We start from the raw sequence: 23,653 nt of genomic DNA, 5'->3' as shown, positions 1-23,653 counted from the left end.
TTTAAGGAGTTGATCTAAGCCAGACGATCATTGAAAATCTAAAAGTACTGGATGGCGTTTCGTCCTAGTATAGGACTCCTTAGTAGTACGCATCCACGATCCCGCACCAAAGGAACTCAAACTCAGGATCTTAGGTCTCGCATGTGAATGCTCAAACTCTAGACCAATGAGCTGGTAACCAACGGTGTAAATGTCTAACTTCAATCGTTCCATGATCTTGCTCAACCGTTAATCCATTGTCGTTAGTGGGTAACTGCCTCACAACCGACATAAATTGGACTCCACCAGTCACGACCGCCCATTAGATCTCCAGGAAATCCATCTTGAAGCTATTAACTAGTGAGCACTTGTTTGAGAAATCTCCGATTGCTAACTTTTGAAATTGTGCTATTTACGGTATTCAGGTCATAAAAATGAAGCCTGATGTATTTAATCTACGTATTTATTACATGGTGCTCAGTATGACTGTATTTATGATTTCGGTATGACCATAATTTATGGGCGATCTTTGAGAGACGCGAAAGTGACCTTGAGGATGTCCAACTACTTACTGGGGCTAAATGAGGGTTATAAGGCAGTGTGAATAATAAGGGTTATGATTTTCAGTTGATGGTAAGTGTTAGGATTTAAATTTATGGTTTTCATCACGAACTGACACAAGTTAAAATGCCAAAACGCTATTTAGACGAATAAGTGAATGGATTTTGCGTCAAGGTCCAAGACCTGTTGTCCTAAATCTGATTGTTTCGTCTATAAATTATAATCTCTCCATAAATTCTTCAAACACAATAAACCACAATATTGAGTCATGTCGTTTATTGGTTTCAGTAGTAGTAGAAGCCATATAAATAATCATTTTACCGAATTTGAGTGTCAGATGGAATAACATTATCTGCACTTCCTTGATTCATCGGTGTAAAAAATGGTTTATACGAGGGATAAGATTGATTAGAAGGGTTCATTGTCATTCTTAATAAAGCATTTGTTATTCAATAAAAAATTTATAATCGTACTATATTAGTTTCTTAATGGACATCTACATATTCTGTAAGTTGATTATTAATTCTAACATTTGAAATGGCTACAGTAGTAGTTTGTAGTTGAATTAATCACACGTTCGATCTTTTCAGTAATTCTAAAATTTAGTTCATCCACCATAACACGATTGTCTCAGAGGTGGTAGACTTTATTGAAACTCTAACTTTACAATCCTTAATACATTGATAATAAAGTATTTGGTCATCATTTCAAATGACATTAATTTATTCACGTTTGACTAAATGGATAGTTAGTATTTATTAATATTTGATATTTATAAAACGGTAGTCGTAAATGTATAGTAAAATGTCCTAAATTCTGTTGTCTGTAGTTGATCTGAATGACTCATAGTATAAAAGATCCGTTATATTGTTACTTTATATAGATTGTTCAGGACTTGGTAAAAAACCGAGAAGGTTAAATCTGTTTTAATGGGTTATTCTCTATCTACCAATTGGAAAATGATGGTAATGCTAATATATTATTTGACTCCTATTTCCAGACATGTTTGTGCATGTTCATGAGCACTCAAGTACAGGACCATCTAAGTAATATCTTTATAATTGTCTCTACAGGAGCTGTTAAACTGTTAAACGTACATAAAGGTGCTCATTAATATTATTATCCTATCCTTAATTCTTTGTGCAAGTACTGGTTTAGTTGGGAAGGTCATATGCAGTATGACCGGGTTAAATGATTTGCGTCAAGTCGCCAAAAGTTTGTCTAATGGAGCAATATTTATGTCCCTCTGTACAGTTGGAGGCATCGGGATCAACTCCAGAATATCGAACTTACTCATCCTGAGGAGTATATTCAACCTCTATGTTGAGCATCGCCTACGACCGAAGCACCACATAATCCAACTGTCATCATTGGAATTGATCTTTTTAAATACGTGTTTAATGTTAGCATTAAAGTCGATAAACCAAGTATCATTACAACTCAATGCAGTTATGTTTATAGGAATCGATTATTCTTCATGCTGATTATCAGTTAGATTTATATCGGTAGGGTAATATTTTCAACATTTTCATTGCTATAAAAACTCTAACCATGGCTATTGATTTAATTCATTAATCTTGTTCATTCGTTAATTAACAATTGAATAAAAGACTTTAGAATCTATCATTGTTATTGTTTTATTAATCAGATTATTCTCTAAACAATCAAGCAGACATTATAAATTTTTATATGATTCATTATTAGTTTATACTCATTGGAAAGTTCATTGTCTACTAGGTGATAAAACGAACTTTCTTACAAGTTGTTCCAATGTACAACCACTGATATGTACAAAATTTACATAAATTTATACATTATTTTAGTAATCAGTCTGACACTATACTTTATTATTATTATTATATGAATAAATAAAACCCATTTGTATACAACGAATTCTTTCTGACAAAAAAATTATAAACAAACAAACAAGGATGTATTATCTAAAGTAATTGTACTAAACCTATCTGTTATACTGGTCAATTATGATTGTAGTAGCCTTATCCATGCATGACCTTGACCACAAATGAATTCCACTGGATATTGATCAGTCGTGTATTATACATATATATATATATATATATATATATATATATATATATATATATATATATATATATATATGGAATTGCATGTTTTTAAATCAACTGGTATGCACACATATGTGTATGGTGGTTGAGCTTAAACTGTGATGAGATCGTCATAATGAAACTTGATTTATGTAGAATATAAATTCTTCTTTTGTGTTCAAAAGAAAAGTCGAAAAATTCCATTATCATCATCAATAGTAAAATTAACTGTTGGGTCTTTTATTATTATACCGAGAACCTATTAAAATTAAGATTAATAATTTATAAAATGAAATGAAAAATTTTAGCAACAATGAATTTAGAAAACATTTTAGTTACGATTATAATTTGTAAAATGAGAATTGTGATTTTGTGTGTGTGTGTGTGTGGGGGGTAATTTATGTATTAGTTATCATGTGTGCAATCTCAGAAGTTACATGTTCATTTTATATGTATTATGAGAGATAAGTGTACAGACTGAAATAAATTAATTTATTGTTAGTGCTATTATCAACATTTACAAAGATGTATTATAAGTCATCTAACTATATATTTATATGTAATAGTTACGGGGGTACTCAGGCAAACAGTATGTTTTACGTAAATATACTTTTCGTGTCAATACGACTCTAGTTTTAATACAAAACCGTGTACGCGTACTTTTACACCAATTTTTTTGTTTACCAAACCATAAAAAAGTGAAAATATTGTTTATATTTTAATAAAAATATGAAGATAAAGAATGCAATACTATTCATCATGAATAAGAATGGAAAGACGAAAAATGAAGATGAACTAGACAGACAATCAGAGTTACCGCCAATAAACAAGCGAATAGTGGATGACGCCTTCTTTGTACACACAAGTGAATGAAGAAGAACATATTCATGATAACTCACTACATAATTCAGGAGTATTCGAAAACACTTCTCAGTACATTGAACGTATGATAATAATTTTCAATTTTGTCTTATTTGGTATCTACCGCCATGAGATGTTGATAATCCTGAGGAAAATGATGTTTTGTGAGGGATTTGAATCAGTATTAACCAGTAACATACTCAAAGACTCTAGGACTGAGTAGTTCTCGGGATAAGACTGTAATCGAATTGAACTCATATGTTCACTAATTGATAACTTAGTTGTTGTCATTGTTTCATATCCTTTGTGATATTTTTTGTCATACAATATGGATAATGTGACAAGTAATAATTTTAGAACTATGTAGTAGTGTTCTTATTTCTGAAAATCTATTTATACAATAAAACTTGCTTCATCAGTTTAAAAAGTCTTCATACAACCTAACAATTATAGTGTGGAACTATATGAGTTATATAGTCCTAGTTATTATTTAACTTTTATTTTTTTACAAGCTAAACGGAACGAAATCATGTGGTTTACCTGTGATTAGCTTGTAATCAGTGGGAACAAAAGGAACTCAAGTTTAAGATTGTAATTATAATAAAAAGACGAATTCCTCTTTTCATCTCCCAGAATTGAGTAATTTAGAGTAAGATATTCCGTATTTACTAGATTTATTATACTTGTCAAGTATGATTTATAAGGAATTGTTAAGATTGGTTTTTAAAATGGCATAAATTATAGTACATATTTCTTGTAAGTTAATCATTTACAAGAGAGACTGAAGTAAAATATTTTCTTCGCAGTCTTACCTATTTGCTGATCTACTAGAATATTGGATTAGAAATCTGCAGAGAGGGTAGCTTATTTTCCCCACTCATTCTTAGATTTTTCTTCATCTACAATCTTCATAGTCATCAGTAAAACTTTGTGTAATAACAAAGTCTCCTATCCCTCATTGTTACCTCTCGTACATCCTAAGCCATTAATTCTTTATCCACAAGATAATTAACATTTCTAACAATCGAAGTTAAACAAAGAATTTGTAACTTACACTTCTCAATACATTTAAACATATGTTCAGTAATATATGTAAATCTATCAATTAATAAAAAGAAATCCATTCTTATTGTACGGGTTTTATGGGGACTGTTGAGTGTTCTTAGTTTATATCATTAACTGACTTTAATTAGACAACCACTGGAAACTGGGAAGCACTGAACAGCTCTTTCTTCCTAGTATGGGACTCCTCAGCAGTATACATCTACGACCTTACTGCATATAGAATTCAGGACTTTCAGATTTCATGGAAAGTATCTAACCTTTAGACCACTGAGGCAGCACCTAACGGTTTACATGTCTGACTTCAATCAGTTCACAATTCATTTCGATTTGTGGATGACTGTTTCACACTCAAAATCGTTGAACATCAGTACTTCTCTATAAAATTTTGGGAATTACATATACTAAGGCTAAACAACTATCCAATACTTCTTAGTTTTTCAGAATTGTCTGATTGAGGTCAGTTCATGGTGTATACCATAAAATTTATTCTCTTTTTGTCACAGTCATCCTAATTTTCAACAAACTAGCTTGTTATAATTCAGTCGTTCAATGTTCATGTGCTATAAACAGAACGTTATACTTTTTATTTTATAAAAACATTTGTGAACTTTATAATAAGCTTAATTTTATTTTAAATATTTTTCTTTACCATGAACAAAAAGTGTTCACGTCCGTGGATATTTATTAATAGAAAAGATTATCTCGAACTTTAATAAAAATCGTAATCATTGTAATGGAATATAATAGTTTTACATATAAATCACAATTTAACAGGATAATAGAAATACATTATAATCATGTCAAAAATTACTGATCGACTACCTGAGACCTTTTAATCTAAAATAGTATATTAATGTATTGTTCTCGCATAACACACATTCATTAATAATGTAAAGTAGATCTGAATTATTTTACAAAATATTTGCGTACTTCAAAGTTATGATCAATTGTTTACTGAGCAGAATTTCTAAGTTGATTTTCATTATTAACATTACTGATAATTAAAAAAATCTAGCAGTAATAGATAAATGACATCAATTTAGATCGAAAGTTGCTTTTAAAATACATGAAATCTCACTAGTGATTAGTAGGTTATTTCTCGAAAAATTATAATGTGAAAAATGAATAGAGCAGTCAGTCATATTGAGATTTATAGAGTCATGCACCGACTACATTGAACAATTGAGATATAATATGAGAGAGATAACAACATTTGAATTTCAACTCAGTAGTTAACAGTTAGTGCGCTCAACACGAGCGTTGTACTTCTTGTATGTGAGAGTAATGTGCAGTTATGATTTTGAAAAGTTAAATGAGCTCTCTAAATCAATTTTATATGGTTTGTTAGGAGATGTCAGTCGTCAGTCAAATTTATCCTTCAAATGTTTCATCAAAATTAATAAAGTCTGAAACTGGGTTCTTGAAAATCATAACACTAAACCTATTAGAAGTGGAAACAGATAATATCAACGAGAACTCTACATATATCTCTGTCATGTACAATAAACTTACTCAACTCATTTCAATTAGTTATTTTCTTTTACGTTACCGATAGCTGAGTAAGTTTTATCAGATTAACATTTTTTGGTTTGAAAATTGACAATACTTGTTCATTATCTATTTATTTATACCGTCACAATTAATAAAGGATGATCATAAAAAAGATCGTACATTTACTTTTTGGTTTAATAAGACATGTGAAACTTCTTATTGTGTTAGAAGAAAATAAAATCGACCGTACACAGTAATATACAATTAAATGGTCTAATATGACCAAACAAGGATTTTAAAACGATTTAATATGTATTTTGTTCAGTAAGAAATAATATATTTCAGTTGTTCATAAGTTACTAAAACCCATTTTTTCTATTCTGTCCTACATGAGTTATGATCACGGTGTAGTATTATAGTGAACGAGAATACCAGTGGGGACAACTGAAGGTATTAGAGAACAAAATTACAGAATCTTTTAGTAAAATCTGAGAACCATACAGTGAATTCTTTATTTGCAAAATATTCATCAATTGTCTCAGATTTTGTTGCTCCTTCGTTTCCACACCAACCAGTCTCTATTCTCGTTCTCTTTCCTTCGATCTTCTTAAGCTTCTGCCGCCAGACATTTCACTTACGACCGATGATTCATTCTACTTACATCTGTTGACATCAGTAGCACCCACCACAGTATGAGCACTTTGAATGTAAGCTATAGTTTAAGAATGTTATTCATTGCTTCTGAATTGATCTAAGTTTACCAAAGAAAAAAAAAGATTGATTGATGTTATATCATGTTTAGTCTGAAATCTTTTTATGGTAAATAATCTTGAATTAAGGGTTTGAATGAATTGTCATCTATTTATTGAAGTACATAAGAAAAAGAAATGGGATGAAATTTCTCATTCATTGTTCGTAAAATTCAGTGTACATGTGACAAATTGTGACTACCCCATAATTAAACTATTTCGGTTTTTGGTTAGTTGACTACATTACTCACAAGGTTCAGAAAGGTATTTCAAGAACCAGTCTTCCTGAAGTAACTAACAATTTAATAGGTTGCAATTAGAATTATTGATTATATATTTTATTCACACTGATAATATAACTGACGTGGAACCTGAAGGTGATATAATCAAATTCTAACTCACAAAGATTTAAAGTGTAAAGTTCTATGGTATTTCAAATAAAGAATAAACACTATAAACAAGTGTACTCTCTTTCAAGTAGTTCTTTGGTTAGGGATAAAAAATATAAATTAATTTATACTTATCCTTCTAAAAAGTGTCTTAATAATACAAATGTTGAAAATCTGTGTAGGAATCCATACCTATGTGAACTATTATGATGTATTAGACATCATTGAATTAAGAAGCTAAAAATAATGTATCAATGGTACTATGATGTAAAAGTTTCTAGATTTTGTTTATTCGGAATGAAATGTTAACTTTTTAAGTTTCATAAGAAAACCGCTTATACAATAGCTTTGGTTATACTTTCAGTGATTGAATTAAAGTATACTCATGATTAACTTTGACATTTTTTAAAAGCTTAATTGATAAGACATTAGATTAGAAGATTTAAAGTGATTCACTCGAAGACAATAGAATAATTAAATTTCTGTGTAGTGTATTATTTTATTACTGAATTATTACATTTTTTTAAAACAAAAATATATCTCCAGTACATCTAGACATTTTCCTAGTTTCGATTAATTTAACATGTTACAAAGATGGAATGAAAGATCCATAAATCATAAAGATTTCAACACGTTTATTTTATTGATCCAAAAACTAGTAAACATTCATGTGTTGTATTTAAGTGTTTTGAGCTATTTTTATTCTGATAACTTTATTTTATCCGGAATTGAAGTGAAATACACACGTTTTGATAAGATAGTCGTACAACAAAAACTTATAATTCAATATTATTATTATTAGTGGCTTTCTTCAATATTATATTGGTTTACATGTTTAGTTAGACGCTTGGAAACTGATGGAGGATTTCTAGAAGAAGTGGAAAGATTCACGTATCTGGGTTTCATCATCGATGAACGTGGAGGATCTGATGCAGACATAGAGGCAAGGATTGTCAAAACAACGACAGAATTCTCACAATTCAAAAGCATGTGGAACTCAGAGCAACTGTCAGCCAATATCAAAGTCACAATCTTCAATACAAATATCAAGACAGTTATACTGTACGGAGCTGGAACTTGGATAACTATTACAAGCATCATCAAAAATGTACAAGTATTTATAAATAGCTGTCTACGCAAGATACTCAGTCTCTGCTGCTTAGATAATATTAACAACAGCCCACTATGGGAGAGAACGAACCAGGTTGCAGATGAGGAAGAAATTAGGAAGAGACGCTGGAGGTGGATAGATTGTGCATTACGCAAATCGAAAAACTGTGTCGCGGGTCAAGTGCTAACTTGAAATCCTGAATAGGAAATGAAAAGAGGGAGACCAAGGAACATGCTGCGTCATGAATTGTAAGCAGACACGAAAATGATGAATAAGAACTGTAAACAACCGGATTGCCCAGGATGGAGAATGCTGGTGGGTGACCTATGATCCATCAAGATGAGTAATAGGCGTAGGGAAGTCTTGTTAATAAAAGATTTGGTAGAACTTAACACTTGATTATGCTAGTGATAAAATATGCTGATCTTGAATGCTCATTACTATTTCTTAAGTGATACAAGGAAATCAACGGTGTTATAAATGCAAATTGAGAGATGTTTCATTTTAATTAATTCCTTGTCAAAACTATATACTGATTTATAGGATTTTAAATCAAGACTAAAGGCAATGCCAAACAAATGATTTTGAATTTACGTGATGGCGTATCTCAATATTTTTTTACAAAGGTCCAGACGTACGGTTGTATAGTCAATCTCCTAATTCAGCCGGTTATAGGAATGCATAACAATAAACCTAGTAATTATGTGCAGAAAAATTTCGTATAGTCTCTGGTCTTCTACTTCATTACTCCTACGTTCTTGAAAATATCTTTCCCCTCTTTTTAACTTCGTTTTCGTAATTTTATACCCATGAAATATCCTAATAATCTAGCTATGCAATTTCCTTTGCATCCGTTTCATGATTCTAATATTATTATTAATATTATCCTTAGAGATGATATTGAATTAACCTACCGGCATTGGATAATGACTTTATGCTTAACTTGTAAATACATATTATTGTAGAGCCTTGACGAAGAACGGAAAAGTGTTTATTGTACACTCACTTTTCGGTTAAAATAGACTAACCGACTATTCTGATAGACGTGAAAATAAATCATTTTGATCGGATTATCTCATTACTTTATTGGATTTACTATACTGATATAAGTCAATGATGAACTAATGCAGGTCATTTCGGTAAAACCTTGTTAGGAAATTGCGTACATATATGTATGGGTATTGTACTATAAAATGTCATTCTACTCTTCAGAACACATATTGGTGCTAATATTCATTTTATTGAAAAATTTAGACAAGTTATATTTTTAGTCCCCTGTATGAGCATGGTCGAAATATTATAGGGACTAAGTGGATTTAAATTAATGTACTGTCATTATTGGAGTATATTAATGAGTCAAAGTAAGAGCTTTTAAATTTCTATACGGGAACATAATCCAGAGGTCATTGATAGTCTGTTGTGCTGAAGATAAATTTACTTCTATGTGTTTACACTACTTAAACTCTATGTAGTAGTTAAACGCAAACCAAATATTTCCAAAAGAGAACATAATCGATTATATTGAATTTTAGGGGTATCCCGTTCGACGATGTTTTATTTAGAAATAACCATCCTAACGTTCAGGAAAAAAACTATTCAAAGTAACAATTATGCAGGCGGTCTTTTTCAATTATTTTGTGTTGGGTAAAAGTCCCAAACTAGATTTCCATATAACACTGTTTTTTGTATTTTTCGTTTTAGATTTTAAATCATTCGTCATATTGTTATATATATGTAGGGAAGAAAACGAACTATCGTTCGTATCGACTAGTTACATAATATATAAATTATTGAAGGATTTGTGCTGTAGTTCTTAGCTCAAATCATAGTCAAATACTGGGGTGTAAATGAAGTAATGAAACGTCTAGAAGTTGGTTATCTATCTTTAGATTGCTCATAGATATTTATATGACGTCACGTTTACTAGCCTTTCATTTAGTTATTTGATAGATTCTGTGATCAAAAAGGTTTTTGCTGGATATTATTATTATTGGTAGATGTTTTCTAAAAATTACTTTGATTCCTAAGGAACATAGTGTAGCATATACCAATACGATATTTGAACTTTAGTTATTAAGTCAATAGACGTATTTTTGGAGCATCTGAAATCTAGGATATATTAAATTAGTACAGTTACTATTAAGATTTTAAGTTTATGGAAAATGTCCCGTAAGAAGTTAGTTTTAAGCAAGCACTGATACGATACGAAACCAAATGAACATAATACTTACAAATCAGAGTCCGAATTAAAACAACTGCATTTCTAAATTCAGTGTCTGTGATGTTTACGGTAATCACTCAATGAGATCAGTAATACTTCTGATTTTTTTAATATGGTTTTACAAGTGATATCAGTTCGTGATGAAAATTAATTTGTAATAAAACTAGCAGCTATAGTGAACGAGTCCTGTTTAACGAATTGTCAGATCAGTTTACATATTCATATACCAATGCTTGGTTTCTATATTATTAAATAGGTGTATATTTACTAAGTTAGTTTTATTGATGTCAGTTATCCTTTAACAAAGAATAGACTTTCATGGTCCATTTTAACTAAAGACAAGGTAATGTGATAAGTAATTTGATGCAGATGCATTTCAACTTCAGTGACTATAGTAATAGACAATTTCCTGATATAGTTTGGAATGTAATGCCGTAAAATTATTAGGAAAACATCAGTAATGGTTTTGCTACTAGCCGTTACCAATTTTCATTAACAATCCCTTTAACACTCTATGTTAGTATACATTTTCTCATTAAATTTCATATGCTGTTACTGTAGAGGCTATTGATAAGAAATGTTATACTCTTGATTTGGAAATACTTCATTAACAATGATTGTTTCCGCTAATTTGCAATAAGATATCATCAATGTTGTGTTTATGCATGTTACATAACAACACAGTTTCTATTTATAACTTTTAAAATCCCATTCAGTACTGGGAAAAATGTAAGGAGTTCTTGACAAATTTTTGGTGCGAATGACGCACTGGGATAAACAGTAATTTGTTGATCTATTCACATGTATCAATGTCACATTGTCCAAAATTAAATGTATGTAGATCTTTGATACTATTGAGTGGTAACTTATCAAGAACATGAATATCTTCAGACTAACTCAAGTTTGATTAATGGTTAGAGTACTTGACTTTCAACCACTAAGCATCATATTCGAATCTTATCACGTTCACTTTGGATCGAGGACTTTCGTATCATTAGATCTCCCGTACAAAATTTGTGGGTGAATAGGTGACACTGAGCAGCTTCTCTTTAGTGGTGGAAACCAAGAAACTGTCTTAAGTTCCGAAAATAATGAATTGGAATAGTCGTTTTACAGGACGGAAGTGTCCACTTTACAGTGGTCGATAAATCACGTATGTTGCACGATTCAAGGGTTATTAGTACCAGTATGGCGAGGTTTCTCATATTCATACGATTTGATACTCAGACAGTTGGAATCAGTCGATAATAAGCTATCAAGATAAAGAAATATTTCTGACTTCTGATAATGAATTTACTTGAACATTAAGATTTACACAATGAGATTAACCAACTAAACAACCGATTTTGTTCGAACAGTAACAACTCGCATATTTCTTTGTACTATTATGATCACTATCATATCTTTATAAACGTGTACGATTGATCACATAACAGACTCTAGCTAAAATGTTGATAGTTTAAGTATCGCTCGACGATTCATTCTCTCCCCATGTATATATGTACGCGAATCTTATCGTTAGCCTTTGCTTTGCCTTGCTGTGCCCTTATGCGATTTGACTATAAACTTGCCTCTGTACTTGCTCACATGCACATATTCGTCTCTGCTTCGAATTCGCTTGATGTGTTTGTAGTTTTGTTATCTGTGCTATCCACTAATAAACCGTAGTCACCACTTTTATTGCCTCCTGATTTCAAACACCGTTGGGATTTATACAATAACAGTCACAAAGGTGATTGATTACCGAAACAAAGCCACTACATGTTCATATAAATTAATCAGCTACCACTCTTAGCTTTACGCTTGATATAATCACTGCAGTAGTAGACGTTCCGCCTGTTTCGTTTTAAGCGTTTTGGATGTAAACAGGAAAAGAGAAAAATCCAGTACACAGTCAGGTCTACCTTTAATATTTTCATTTTGCAAGGACTATTGTTGCCCTCATAATGATAAAGTGAGCCATGTTTACATTTGTAGTATGAAAATATCTTTAATTTTTTTCTAGATCTATTAAGGACAAAATGTAAACACAACAATGATAATAGCATATATGTATTTTTATTTACAGAGATAAAATTGTAGAACTGCACCACTAAAAAGTTTGGAGCAATAAATCCATGGTAAACAGAGGATAAATTCATAGCTGCACTTTACATATCAGTTAAATTATATAATTGGTACACTTTGTTATAATCATAAGTCATTTTATTTAAATCAGCATAATTACGCAACTGTTCGAGAATACGTCGATGATGTTTCTGTATACTGTCAAGTGTTTCTTTATGACTTTTGTGTGGAAAACAATCAATGTCTAGTTCGAAATCCGGACCATAACGAGAAAAGTAGGAGTGTTCTGGAATTTCAGGGAGAAGTGTCATCCTGTAGTAGTAACCAGACGCGGAAAAGAAGTATTTGTAAATTTAAGGTATAGTAATAATCAACAACTGTTAGTCACACCGTTCACGATGGTCTTGGCTTTACTTAAATTCAAAAATGAAATATAACTAAAGATTAACATAAAGTTGATAAGTTGGAATAAGACCACAACCTCAGTATAGCAGGTATTTTGAATGAAAAGAAATTCCGACCGTTGTTGCTACCTTGACGTGGTGGTCGGACTTGCCTACCGTGATGAAGCAATCGAGCTATACTGGCTGGAAAAACCGTTCCTCAAGGTCCTACCATGTCAGACAGGTCGATTGAAGAGCGGTAAGACTAAAAGCAACAAACCCAAGGTCCGAAGGCGAAGTCGTACTGCTGACTGTACAGAGGTGTGACAGCAGTAAGGTGTTTCCTTCAGACAACCAGCATGACAGCGATGCTGCCTTCCCACAAGGAGGGGTGGGGTTAGAAAAGGTCGACCCTAAAAATGCACACCTCGCCTTATCCCACGGATATCCGTCTCCGGCGGTAAGGTCTCAATAAGTACGGAGCTAACACAAAAATCACCCATAAAAAGGTCGTGTGTGACCGACCTCAAGCAGTTGTCCCTTGGGCTCTCGGGTCACTAAGACCACCTCTAATCCAATTTCCTTTTCAGGTACCTCCAGAATAACCCTTCCACGGTGTGGGCAACCGGGAAGTGATAACCGCCCTCATACCTCTAATAGCACTCAAGACCACTGTATTCATAATCAAGCTCCCTTTTCAATCCCTATTATTCCTCCTACATCGACTTTCAACTCTAAATTTCCTTTTTCGGCTTCCTCCTCAAGTGTCACTATAGCCAACGATTTTAGTGCTCAAAACACTGTCTCGGGTCTACTGAAACCTCGCTCCAAACTACACATTGGAGTCTTCAACGTACGAACCCTATGTCAAATCGGTCAGCAGGCTTCCTCGGCTAGAACCCTAGAATCTAGTACCATTGATGTATGCTGTGTCTCCGAAACACGCATACAGGATTCCAGTGTGGTCATTCACTTGACCTCACCTCGGCAACACGGAGAGCCAACGACATACACCCTCCGCGCATCTGGTGATCCGACGGCCAGCTCTCGTGGACTGGCAGGAGTAGGCATAGCACTAAGCATGAAGACGGAACAAGCACTGTTAGATTGGATCCCCGTTAACAGTCGTTTATATGCTGTTCGGCTGAACGGCTCCGTAAGAATTCGGAAGGATAAAGACACATGTCGTTGCCTTTTTATCGTTGCTTCCTACGCTCCCACCGACTGCAGCTCAGATGAAGTGAAAGATGAATTTTACAGAAAGCTATCTGAACTTCTTCAGAAAGCTAAACGTTCAGACATAGTGCTCGTAGCAGGTGACTTTAATGCCCAGATAGGTAGTTTAAACCAAACAGAAAGGCATTTAGGTGGATATTTTAGTATTCCGGCACAACGAACGGATAATGGTGATCGTCTGCTGCAACTGTGCTCAGAAAGTCGTTTATTTTTAGCAAACACAAATTTTAAGCATAAGGAGAGACATCGTCTAACATGGCGACCCACTACACTAAACCAACGATGGACTCAAATAGGCAATATTGCCATCAGTCATCGTTGGAGAGGGTCGGTAGAAGATTGTCGCTCATTCTGGAGTACCTGCTTGGACTCCGACCATGCCCTAATATGGGCACGCATCTGCTTGCGCCTCACTGGACACAAAAAAGCCACAGTAAAAAGACCCATTAGAACTGAATTGAGTAGCGAGAAAACCAAAAGTAGGTTCCAGGAACAACTGAGGTCACAATTAGGTAGTTCTGAAAACGAGGTTGACGCAGATGTTGCTTGGAAAGCTATACAAACAGCTGTGGAAACAGCAGTGACATCTATCAGTGATTTAAACCACAGGGTTACGAAGAACCAATGGATTTCCTTAAGGTCTATTGCACTGATGGATTCTCGTAAACTCAGCCCATCAGGCTCTGAACACGATGAAGAGCGTAAACAAATCAGATCTACGTTAAGCAAAAGTCTAAGGAACGACCGTGAGCAAAAGAGATGTAAAAGGCGGCGACTATAGGGAACACAAGACAGCTTTACAGACTAATAAAAGAAACTGGAATTAATAAGTCGAGTGTAAGTCAGACTATTTCGGAAAAAGACAATACTCTCATCTACTCCCAGTCCAGACGTTTAGAACGATGGGCGGAACACTTTAGGGAACAGTTCAGCTGGCCTTCAGCTACTCTACAACTACTCTCCATTCCCAGACAGTGTAAATGGAACATTGAAGTAGGTCCTCCAACTCTAGCAGAAGTTCGAAAGGCTATAGTTAATCTGAAACGAGAAAGGGCAGCTGGTCCACATGGATTGGCTCCAGAGGTTTTTAAGGATGGTGGTCCAATTTTAGCGATTCGGTTGACTAGTATTTTGGTTTAAACCTGAGAACTGGATATAATCCCATCTGAACGTCCGCGATCAGTGATCGTCCCAATATATAAGAGAGGGTTAAAATCACCCTGTGACAACCATAGAGGGATTAGTTTAACTAATATAGTATCTAAAATATTAGCCTCAATAATTATCAGACGCTCTTTACTCGAACACTACTAATCGAGTCAGAGCTTATGGCGAACTGTCATCTACTTTTGCAACCTCAAGTGGTGTCCGTCAAGGCTGTCCACTTTCTCCATTTTTGTTTAACTTCATCATAGACCTATTGATGGAAATAACATTCTCGTCGACTGAATTCTCGGGTATTGATCTCCTTCCAGGAGGTCCACTTATCGACTTAGAATACGCAGATGATATAGTCCTGTTTGGTGAAGGCGCTGATAGAATGCAGAGTCTTTTGTAGCACTAAGCAACAATGCCAGGATGTTTGGAATGCGCTTCTCTCCCTCTAAATGCAAGTTGTTGCTTCAGGACTGGTCTGCGTCAACACCTGAACTAAGGATAGGGAGTGAAGTAGTCGAACGAGTTGACAACTTCACTTATCTTGGAAGTCTGATCAGCCCTAATGGGTTGGTATCGGACGAAATCCCAGCACGCATTCGAAAAGCTCGCTTGGCTTTTGCCAACTAACGTCACCTACGGCGAAGGCGAGATATCCGTCTATCAATAAAAGGACGAGTATACTGCGCGGCAGTCCGTTCTGTTTTAATTTACGGCAGCGAAACATGGCCGTTACGAGTAGAAGACACTCGTAACCTACTAGTATTTGATTACAGATGCCTTAGAAATATTGCTGGCGTCTGCTGGGTAAGTAATAGTGAGTTTAGACGCAGGGTATTAGGGAATGATGGCAAATCAGTTGATGAGGTTGTGAATCTTCATCGACTGAGATGGTTGGGCCACGTGGTACGTATGCCCGAACACTGATTACCACGACGTGCAATGCTAACCGGTGTTCGGGATGGTTGGAAGAAAGTTAGGGGCGGCCAAACCAAAACCTGGCATCAGTGCTTGAAGTCACTAACTTCTAGTCTGAGCCATGTTGGTAGATGCAGACTACTTGGTTTGGGTCCGCATGACTGTCGTAACCAATGGTTGGAGACTCTTGGTGACATGGCTCAGAATCGATCACAATGACGTCGGTGTATACACTCTCTGTCTTCCCTTAAACTAAGAGATTAAAATCGCTTCATATCTTTCTTTGTACGAACTAATTCTTTCTTTCTGTACTATATCCTTATTGCAATCATTCTTTTATATATTACCACCTCTGAATTAACTACTTATATGAATCCGGTGTCCATCTTGTTGTGTTAATGGGGATGGCAACTTGGACCGACGCATATATGTGCCTGATCCTACGTTGTAGCTGACTGACTGACCCCACTAATTTATACATGGTCTTCCTTGAATAAAGGCTACATTATAAGGTTGTCGTATGAAAGTAGGCATCTAGACTGATGTCATAAGCTTTGACTAGGATAAATAAAACCCTGGGAAGCGACAAAAATGTGAAAATATTTGAAATCCAAGCTTTAAATCTTTACAATAAGGATAGTAAGAAATTGAATAAATCCCATGTCAACGATAAGCACTGCTTCGTACAAGTGTATTAAAGTGCATACGTAATTTTAAGCTTTCTAATTGAGACTGATAAATATCAGTGGTATCCTCTAGATTATGATTACGTGTCACAAGAAACTTAATAGTTCGCTAGCCACACACAACAATAAGATAGACATTTTGATAAAGAATATCGGTGAGAAGTCAAGTTACTTCACTATCCTGTTAAGTCACATTGGTGATAGCACGCACCTTGATAATGAAACATCAAGTTCAAAAAACAACTGAATTTGAACATACCAAACTAATCATACATTTACAAAATTCTACAGATTAAAGAATCAAGATGGCAGATTAGTTGGAACTAAGTCTTCGATGATGAACCTAGTGAATTATTCATGAATTCTCTAAAACGAGACAACATATTAGCACTAAAAAATAGATCAAGAACTAAAAAAATTTGAAAGCAACATACTTTTTACCCTTAACTTCTTCAATTGTCAGAGCTGTAACTCTTGTCCATAGCCTGGCTGTATCCGGAAAATTATAGCCACCACCTCCAAGTATCAAAGTTGGAACTTTCCATGATAAAATTTTCTTAATAGCGTACAAATAGCCACTTAAACTACATTCTGGGTCGCAATCTGAATTGAAACTAGGATAAAAATTAGTTAAATGAAATATTCGATGTGGATCAGTAGCTAAACAATCGGCTCCACATTGAACTACAACATAACTTGGTTGAATAACCATGTTAAGAGAATCAAGTATAGGGCCAATAGCATTTGACCAGTCTAAATCATTGATACCTTCTTCTGTAAGCAGAAATAAATAAGTAAACATATATAGAGATAAATAGCTTTTGACAAAATTTTACTCAATTATTTCCCTAAAAAGAACTCAATTTATTAAGGTACATAATGTTTAACTCCAATAACTTAAAATTTACCCATACCCAAGCAGTGAAATGCCAAAAAACCTTATGGCGGTAACAGTATTCACCACTGTTTACAACTTAATCACTAAGGTCGTGTTTTATATTATGGCTAATGGTACTACAAAAAGTCAAAAGAGAGACTCAGAACTCTAACTAAAATACTTCTGTTCGGAAAATCATCACCAAACCTAGTATGAAATATGTCCAAAAAAACAAAGATATATTTTTTAAATGACTCACACTTGTAACAACACATCAGAATCTCCTTTTACGGTTTTCCACGAAATTTATGTTGCATAGAAATTTAACTTTCATCATAAAATATTACCATATTGTTTCCCTACGAAGTGGAAATAGCAGTGATGAGATGAGTAACCATTATGAGATGTTCGGTGGTCCGAGGTGGTCGACAGGAAACCCTGGACATAGGTTTAGCGCTATTTGGCACTCACCAGCAAGGTACGCTTTTAATATCAAGGGAGTTGATGCTGACTAGAGGATTCGAGCCAGGGTCAACCGGCTTTACAGTATACAACGTTATCACTGAGCTGTTCGAACTTAAAAGAGGCCAGTAACGGGTACGACAATTGAGTCGGGACCTGAAATTTCTTATTTCTTCAATGTCACCGGTGGGTTACTTCGTATTTTATTGAATAATAGCATCAAGAAAGACACATGACATAGTGATGAAACAATTCATAATGTCTAACATATTGTTAAAATGTAATACCAGTTTAGGATCCAACACTTTTATCATGCTATTCACACTTACCACAGACCTGTTAATAAAGATACATATTTTTATTTTAACATACCAATCTCAGTAAGAAGTGGTTAGTTTGAGTGAGAAAAGGGCTTGGTTAGAAATTAATTTTTTAAAAGAAAATGAATACTAGAAAATTCTAAAACTATGGTAACTAAACTCTTATACTATGAACATACAAGTCAGCACTCGGCATTATTTTTGTGTTAAATATACAAAGTATGTAGCAAATTCTGTTAATGTATTTTTGCGATATAATAAAAAGTTTTTTCAAAGTGATGATAATTAATTTAATTCGATACTGTTTATCTTCAATTACAAAGATCTTCATTTTTTTAGCAGAATCAAAATATTATTAGTTTTATTAAGTTTATTTTAAACTGAAAAAGTAAAGTAAATTGTTGTTCATATTCAGACAGTTGTTTAACAAAAGAAACAGTAATACAAGTGGGTGATTGCTCACTTTAAGAATGAATAATTAGACATTACGTTAGCAACTGGTTTAGAAAATGTTAAAAGAAAAGGGGAACAAGAAAACATACAGGATGAAGAACTAGAAAAGTGTAATACTAGTCATCACTCAGTAACCAATCGATTGAAAGTAACTATTATTTACCAGTGGTAAATGTTATAAAAATTATTATTAAATTTTCAGTTAAATACAAATTAACAGACATTAAAGTAAATACAGATCAAACACGAACGCATATATATATAAGCTAATGTTGAGTAATCTATACTACATTCTCAACTACTATACTACTAGAGCAAAAGTCATTCCATTAAATTTATGTTGACCAACTGGATGACATCAACTCTTAAACACTGTTTTTGACATAGATTTGTAAACTGAGATGAACTTGCTGTTTCCCAACATGGTGACTATTTTGTGCCTTCGACACATATGTTATTAAATAACTACTGAGAAATGAAGGTGTAAAGGGAGTAAGAAAGCTTCTGAATGAAATACAAAACTACCTAATGGCAAATTGAATGCTGAGAATCTGCCACGACCAGCGCCATTTAAGAAAATCGGTAGTTTATCATTATCGACCATATTCCAGGTTCCTGTACCGGGAAAGAAACCAGGAGAGGCATGATGTACGGAAAACGTAACTACACGAGGACTATACCAGAAAGCTTCTTCTACTCCATCACCATGATGAAGATCAAGGTCAACATACAATACTCGTGTCTGTCTGTTGGGTGAAATTTCTGATGGAGTTGATGAAACCAGTCGATGGACGGCCAAAACGGCATCATTTAAATAGCAAAATCCAGAAGCTTCACTTCTTTTGGCATGATGCCACCCACCGCCCCAGTTGATAACGACCTAAAGTTGGGGATAAAAATAACGATTATAAAAAGACCAGTGGGGTGAAATATATACTAGTAATACGGTAAGTAATTAATGGGTATAATGAAATGGCTACACAAGTAATAATAAAATGGAACTCACCAAATAAATTTATATAATCGGCATTAAACCATACATTTTGTGTGAGGTTGGGTGGTTATCCAAACGAAGTATGGTGAAGCTTGAACCTGCAACCTCAACCAATCATAATAAACATACGCAGATGGTTACTGCTTGCGAGTCAAGCGCTCTAAAAGCTACACCATAATTTCAAAGGACCTTAAATATACATTCCCAAAACCATTTATGCGATTTTCACTGGTTTACTTTCTTTATTTTTAGAGCCCAATTCAAACTTGATTTTTAGGACAGTCTTTGTTAACATGATTGTCTTAGGAATCGAGCTTATAAGAAACTACAGAAGAGTTTAGGGAAGTTATGCCACATGACGGAGTAATCAGGAGTATGTAAAATATCGCACTTTCTAATTTATGAAACACCTAATTAATTGTTAAAACGAATTTCAATAGTTCGTAATAAAGCTTTGATATAGCTTGGGTTTTGCAATACTAAAGAAACCAAAATGTACTTTACAGTAGCAAGAAGCAAAACAAAGGGTCAAACCAACTTAAAAATATATGAAGATGTATACTTTATTACATTAGAAAGTTTTCTGTTAGTAGACGAAAATTGAGACTCAGATTATTGTATTATGTAATAGACTTTTGGTGTTCTTTTATTATTTAAAAAGGTATTGAAAATACTTTTTTGTGAATCACAATTTTTACTTTAAACTCTCATTACAAAATAGAAACGACTACTTTTCGGCTTTGCGAGAATATGTATTTGTAGTAAAGTCGATCTTACTCGAAGGGGAAGGAATAAATCGCTTTATTACCCATAAGTAGCCAACAATTTTTCTTAAAAAGTATTTTTTAACAGTGATTGCTGTTTTTTTGATGAGAATTTTTTCTGCGATTAGAATCCACTTTGAAATTTTTAAAAAAGTATATCAATTAAGTTATTAGTTAAATCAGAGGTGGAACAGAAACAACAATAATAGTAACGCAACGTTGTGTTCAGTAAGAAGTAGGAACGACAAAAGTATTATAATACTCAATTGATACTTTTGCCCTAAAGATAAATAGTGTAAAGAGTTTTACCTCACAATGACGACAGATTAAAGCATTAGCTGCAGCTAAACTACCTTGAACAGCAGCTAACGAATAATCAAAAACACTAGGAAAACCAGGGCAGTCATAATTCAGACTAAATGAATCCATAAGCAACTCGTCATCAGCAGTCAATTCTTTCTCCTCAATGTGTAGCATTTGTAATTTCTTAAGAGCATCAACATATTCTTTACTGAAGAAAAATAGAAAATAAAATTGATATCAAGAACAATAAAGAATTATGTGGGTCTACGAAGACATGTAGAATTTGTATGAAAATAAAATCTAATATTTCAAATATAGTACATTTAGATTCCGACTTAAGAAATCCTATTAGTTCCCTAAGATTAACGTTGTGATAACTGGATTATCTCTACATTACGATAAGCTGACTGCTGGGGCTTTTAAATAGGTAGAAACATTATAATTTTGCTCTTCTTATGGTCTGTTTTTAACTTTTATTGATCGGTAGTGGAAAGAGTTTTCAGAATGTTTCGCTCTCCACCGAACAATTCAATAAAGACTTAAGTCCATTATTGTGAAAAGCTAAACTATGAACTAAGCAAAGGGTTACTGCCAGAACTATATTCACGGTAATTTGGACCCAAAAAATTCAAGGGATTAAAATTTTTATGTACACATACTTGGCCTCGTCGTATTCTACAAGTTTTTACCATGTACTAGATACGGTGCCCTTGATAAATGGGGCGAACCCCGATCTCATTAAATTAGTTCTTCGCACCACAACAGTAACTGATTTCAGTTCCAACATTTTCCAATTTATCTCAGTATAGCAACATATTACCGTAGTTCGACTGAGTTGCCGCTGCAGATAAATTTAACTACATCAATGTAGATACAAACTGGTTCTAAAACACACAAGATACTTTTAATTCAAGAACGTTTGTAATGTACATAGAAGCTAACTAGCAATTACTTGTTTTAAATACAGATGTAGATAACAAAGGAAAATGGTTAAGTAATTACAATAGGAGTACTGAATTCGATTTGTTTTACTCATTAAAGTGATTGAACAGTAAACTAACTCACTTAAATAATCTACGGAAATACTTACGAGTGAAAGGTAGTCACTGCTTCATACATGCGATTAGGTGAATCCCACTGTAAGGGAGGCACACGAGAAAGTTCTGGAATGAGTTTGTATGCATTGATTAAATCCATGACCAAGGCGTATCTGTCGCCAAACTTAGGTGAGCTACAACACAGCCGTCTATACTGATCACCATAAACGATACCAACAGACATTAGTGCGCAGCAATTTGATTGGAGTTTTTCAGTGAGTCATCTTTGGACCAAATCCGCTAGAAAAGACAATAAACCTACTGTACAGAAATATAGGTAGGTATTCAGGACGGGATGCGAATCAGATATGAAGTGGATTGGTGAATATAAATATACAACTAGACCATAAACGTGGTCAGTCATAACCATTTACTTTTAGAACTAAATTTCAGGAGTGGCCAGCAGCGCCAGTACAGCTGACTGGTTAAGTGAAATATCTATTTTACAGCATAGACTTGGACCCAAATTTCCGAAGGATTTACGTTTAATCTCGATTATCTCAAGGGCTTCGCTATTCATAACTCTGGTTAGAATGGGGGCGCGAGGGTTGTTAAGAATATCTACTTTCACTAACCCAGATTGTTTCTAAGTATCAGTATAAACATCTACAGTACAGAAAATTATTTATGAAGAACTTCAGCAAGAGGACCATCACGTTCATCTTGAAAATTTTTAGAATGGCAGGAAGTTACCTTAATATCAACCTATTGTTACTTCATTATCTTGAACCACACTCTATCCGAGTTTGCGATGATCCTCGTCCATCCTTTAAAAACCACACCTTTATTCTCATACACTTTTCAGACAATCTAAAGACGCAGATTGACTCTATAAAGCCAGATATAATCGCAGTAACAGAAACCTGGCTGACACAGGCTATAGATAGTATAGAACTTGATTTCGAGGGCTTTACGTTAGTAAGGGCCGACAGAACACAAAAGCGCAAAGGAGGGGGAGTAGCTCTATTCATTAGGAATGCTATCCCATTTACCATTATCGATAGTGTATCCCATGAGAGTGGGACGTGTGAATTAGTTAGTCTTCGCTTAAAATGCAAGGGACAAGAGCTGCTGATTGGTTTGGTCTATCGCAGTCCAAGCTGTGAGGCAAATGAGATCCTGTTAAGCAGTCTCAATACTTGGTCCCAAAGTGGTCGATGTCTAATCCTAGGGGACTTTAATGCACCTATGGTAGACTGGGAAAATCTGCGAACTGAATCGTCAGAAAATTCCTTCGAGCAGGAACTAGTTGATGCGGTTATCACATGTGCCCTAGTGCAACATGTGAAAGAAGCGACTAGGTACGACCCGGACACTGAATCATCCTTATTAGATCTTATACTGACTCACTATGAGGATGATGTTGCGAACCTCCACCATATGCCACCCTTAGGTAAAAGTGACCACGCAGTTTTAACTTTCGACTTCCATATAACTGCCAGTCA

At 34.2% G+C, this 23,653-nt stretch overlaps 2 protein-coding genes across 3 annotated transcripts; both read right to left on the bottom strand.

The window, feature by feature from the left end:
* Window positions 1–7,863: 7,863 nt before the first annotated feature.
* On the bottom strand, window positions 7,864–9,006 carry MS3_00000821 (uncharacterized protein). Its single transcript, XM_051208438.1, has one exon. It carries the CDS (start codon window positions 8,260–8,262, stop codon window positions 7,960–7,962), a length of 303 nt encoding a protein of 100 aa, XP_051074187.1. The 5' UTR covers window positions 8,263–9,006; the 3' UTR covers window positions 7,864–7,959.
* A 3,523-nt stretch (window positions 9,007–12,529) lies between these two features.
* On the bottom strand, window positions 12,530–23,325 carry HDAC8_1 (Histone deacetylase 8; the record flags this gene model as incomplete). 2 transcript variants are annotated; one of them, XM_012940203.2, is made up of 5 exons in its annotated part: window positions 12,530–12,872; window positions 17,373–17,712; window positions 19,576–19,930; window positions 21,118–21,319; window positions 22,202–22,392. In XM_012940203.2, 5 exons carry the CDS (start codon window positions 22,390–22,392, stop codon window positions 12,644–12,646), a joined length of 1,317 nt encoding a protein of 438 aa, XP_012795657.1. In that variant the 3' UTR covers window positions 12,530–12,643. The 2 variants fall into 2 exon arrangements, with proteins under 2 accessions (XP_012795657.1, XP_051074186.1); XM_051218332.1 differs by lacking the exon at window positions 12,530–12,872 and having other exon boundaries at window positions 16,451–17,712; window positions 20,057–21,319; window positions 22,202–23,325.
* Between the last annotated feature and the right edge of the window lie 328 nt (window positions 23,326–23,653).

Source organism: Schistosoma haematobium, chromosome 1, assembly GCF_000699445.3.
Source record: "Schistosoma haematobium chromosome 1, whole genome shotgun sequence".
NCBI classification, from domain to species: Eukaryota; Metazoa; Platyhelminthes; class Trematoda; order Strigeidida; family Schistosomatidae; genus Schistosoma; species Schistosoma haematobium.
The sequence above is the reverse complement of the archived record's forward strand: the minus strand, read 5'-3'. Positions and strand labels throughout refer to the sequence as shown.

Excerpts from the sequence above, each read along its gene's own strand:
- MS3_00000821 (XM_051208438.1), bottom strand. The coding sequence starts at position 8,262 with ATGATGCTTGTAATAGTTATCCAAGTTCCAGCTCCGTACAGTATAACT.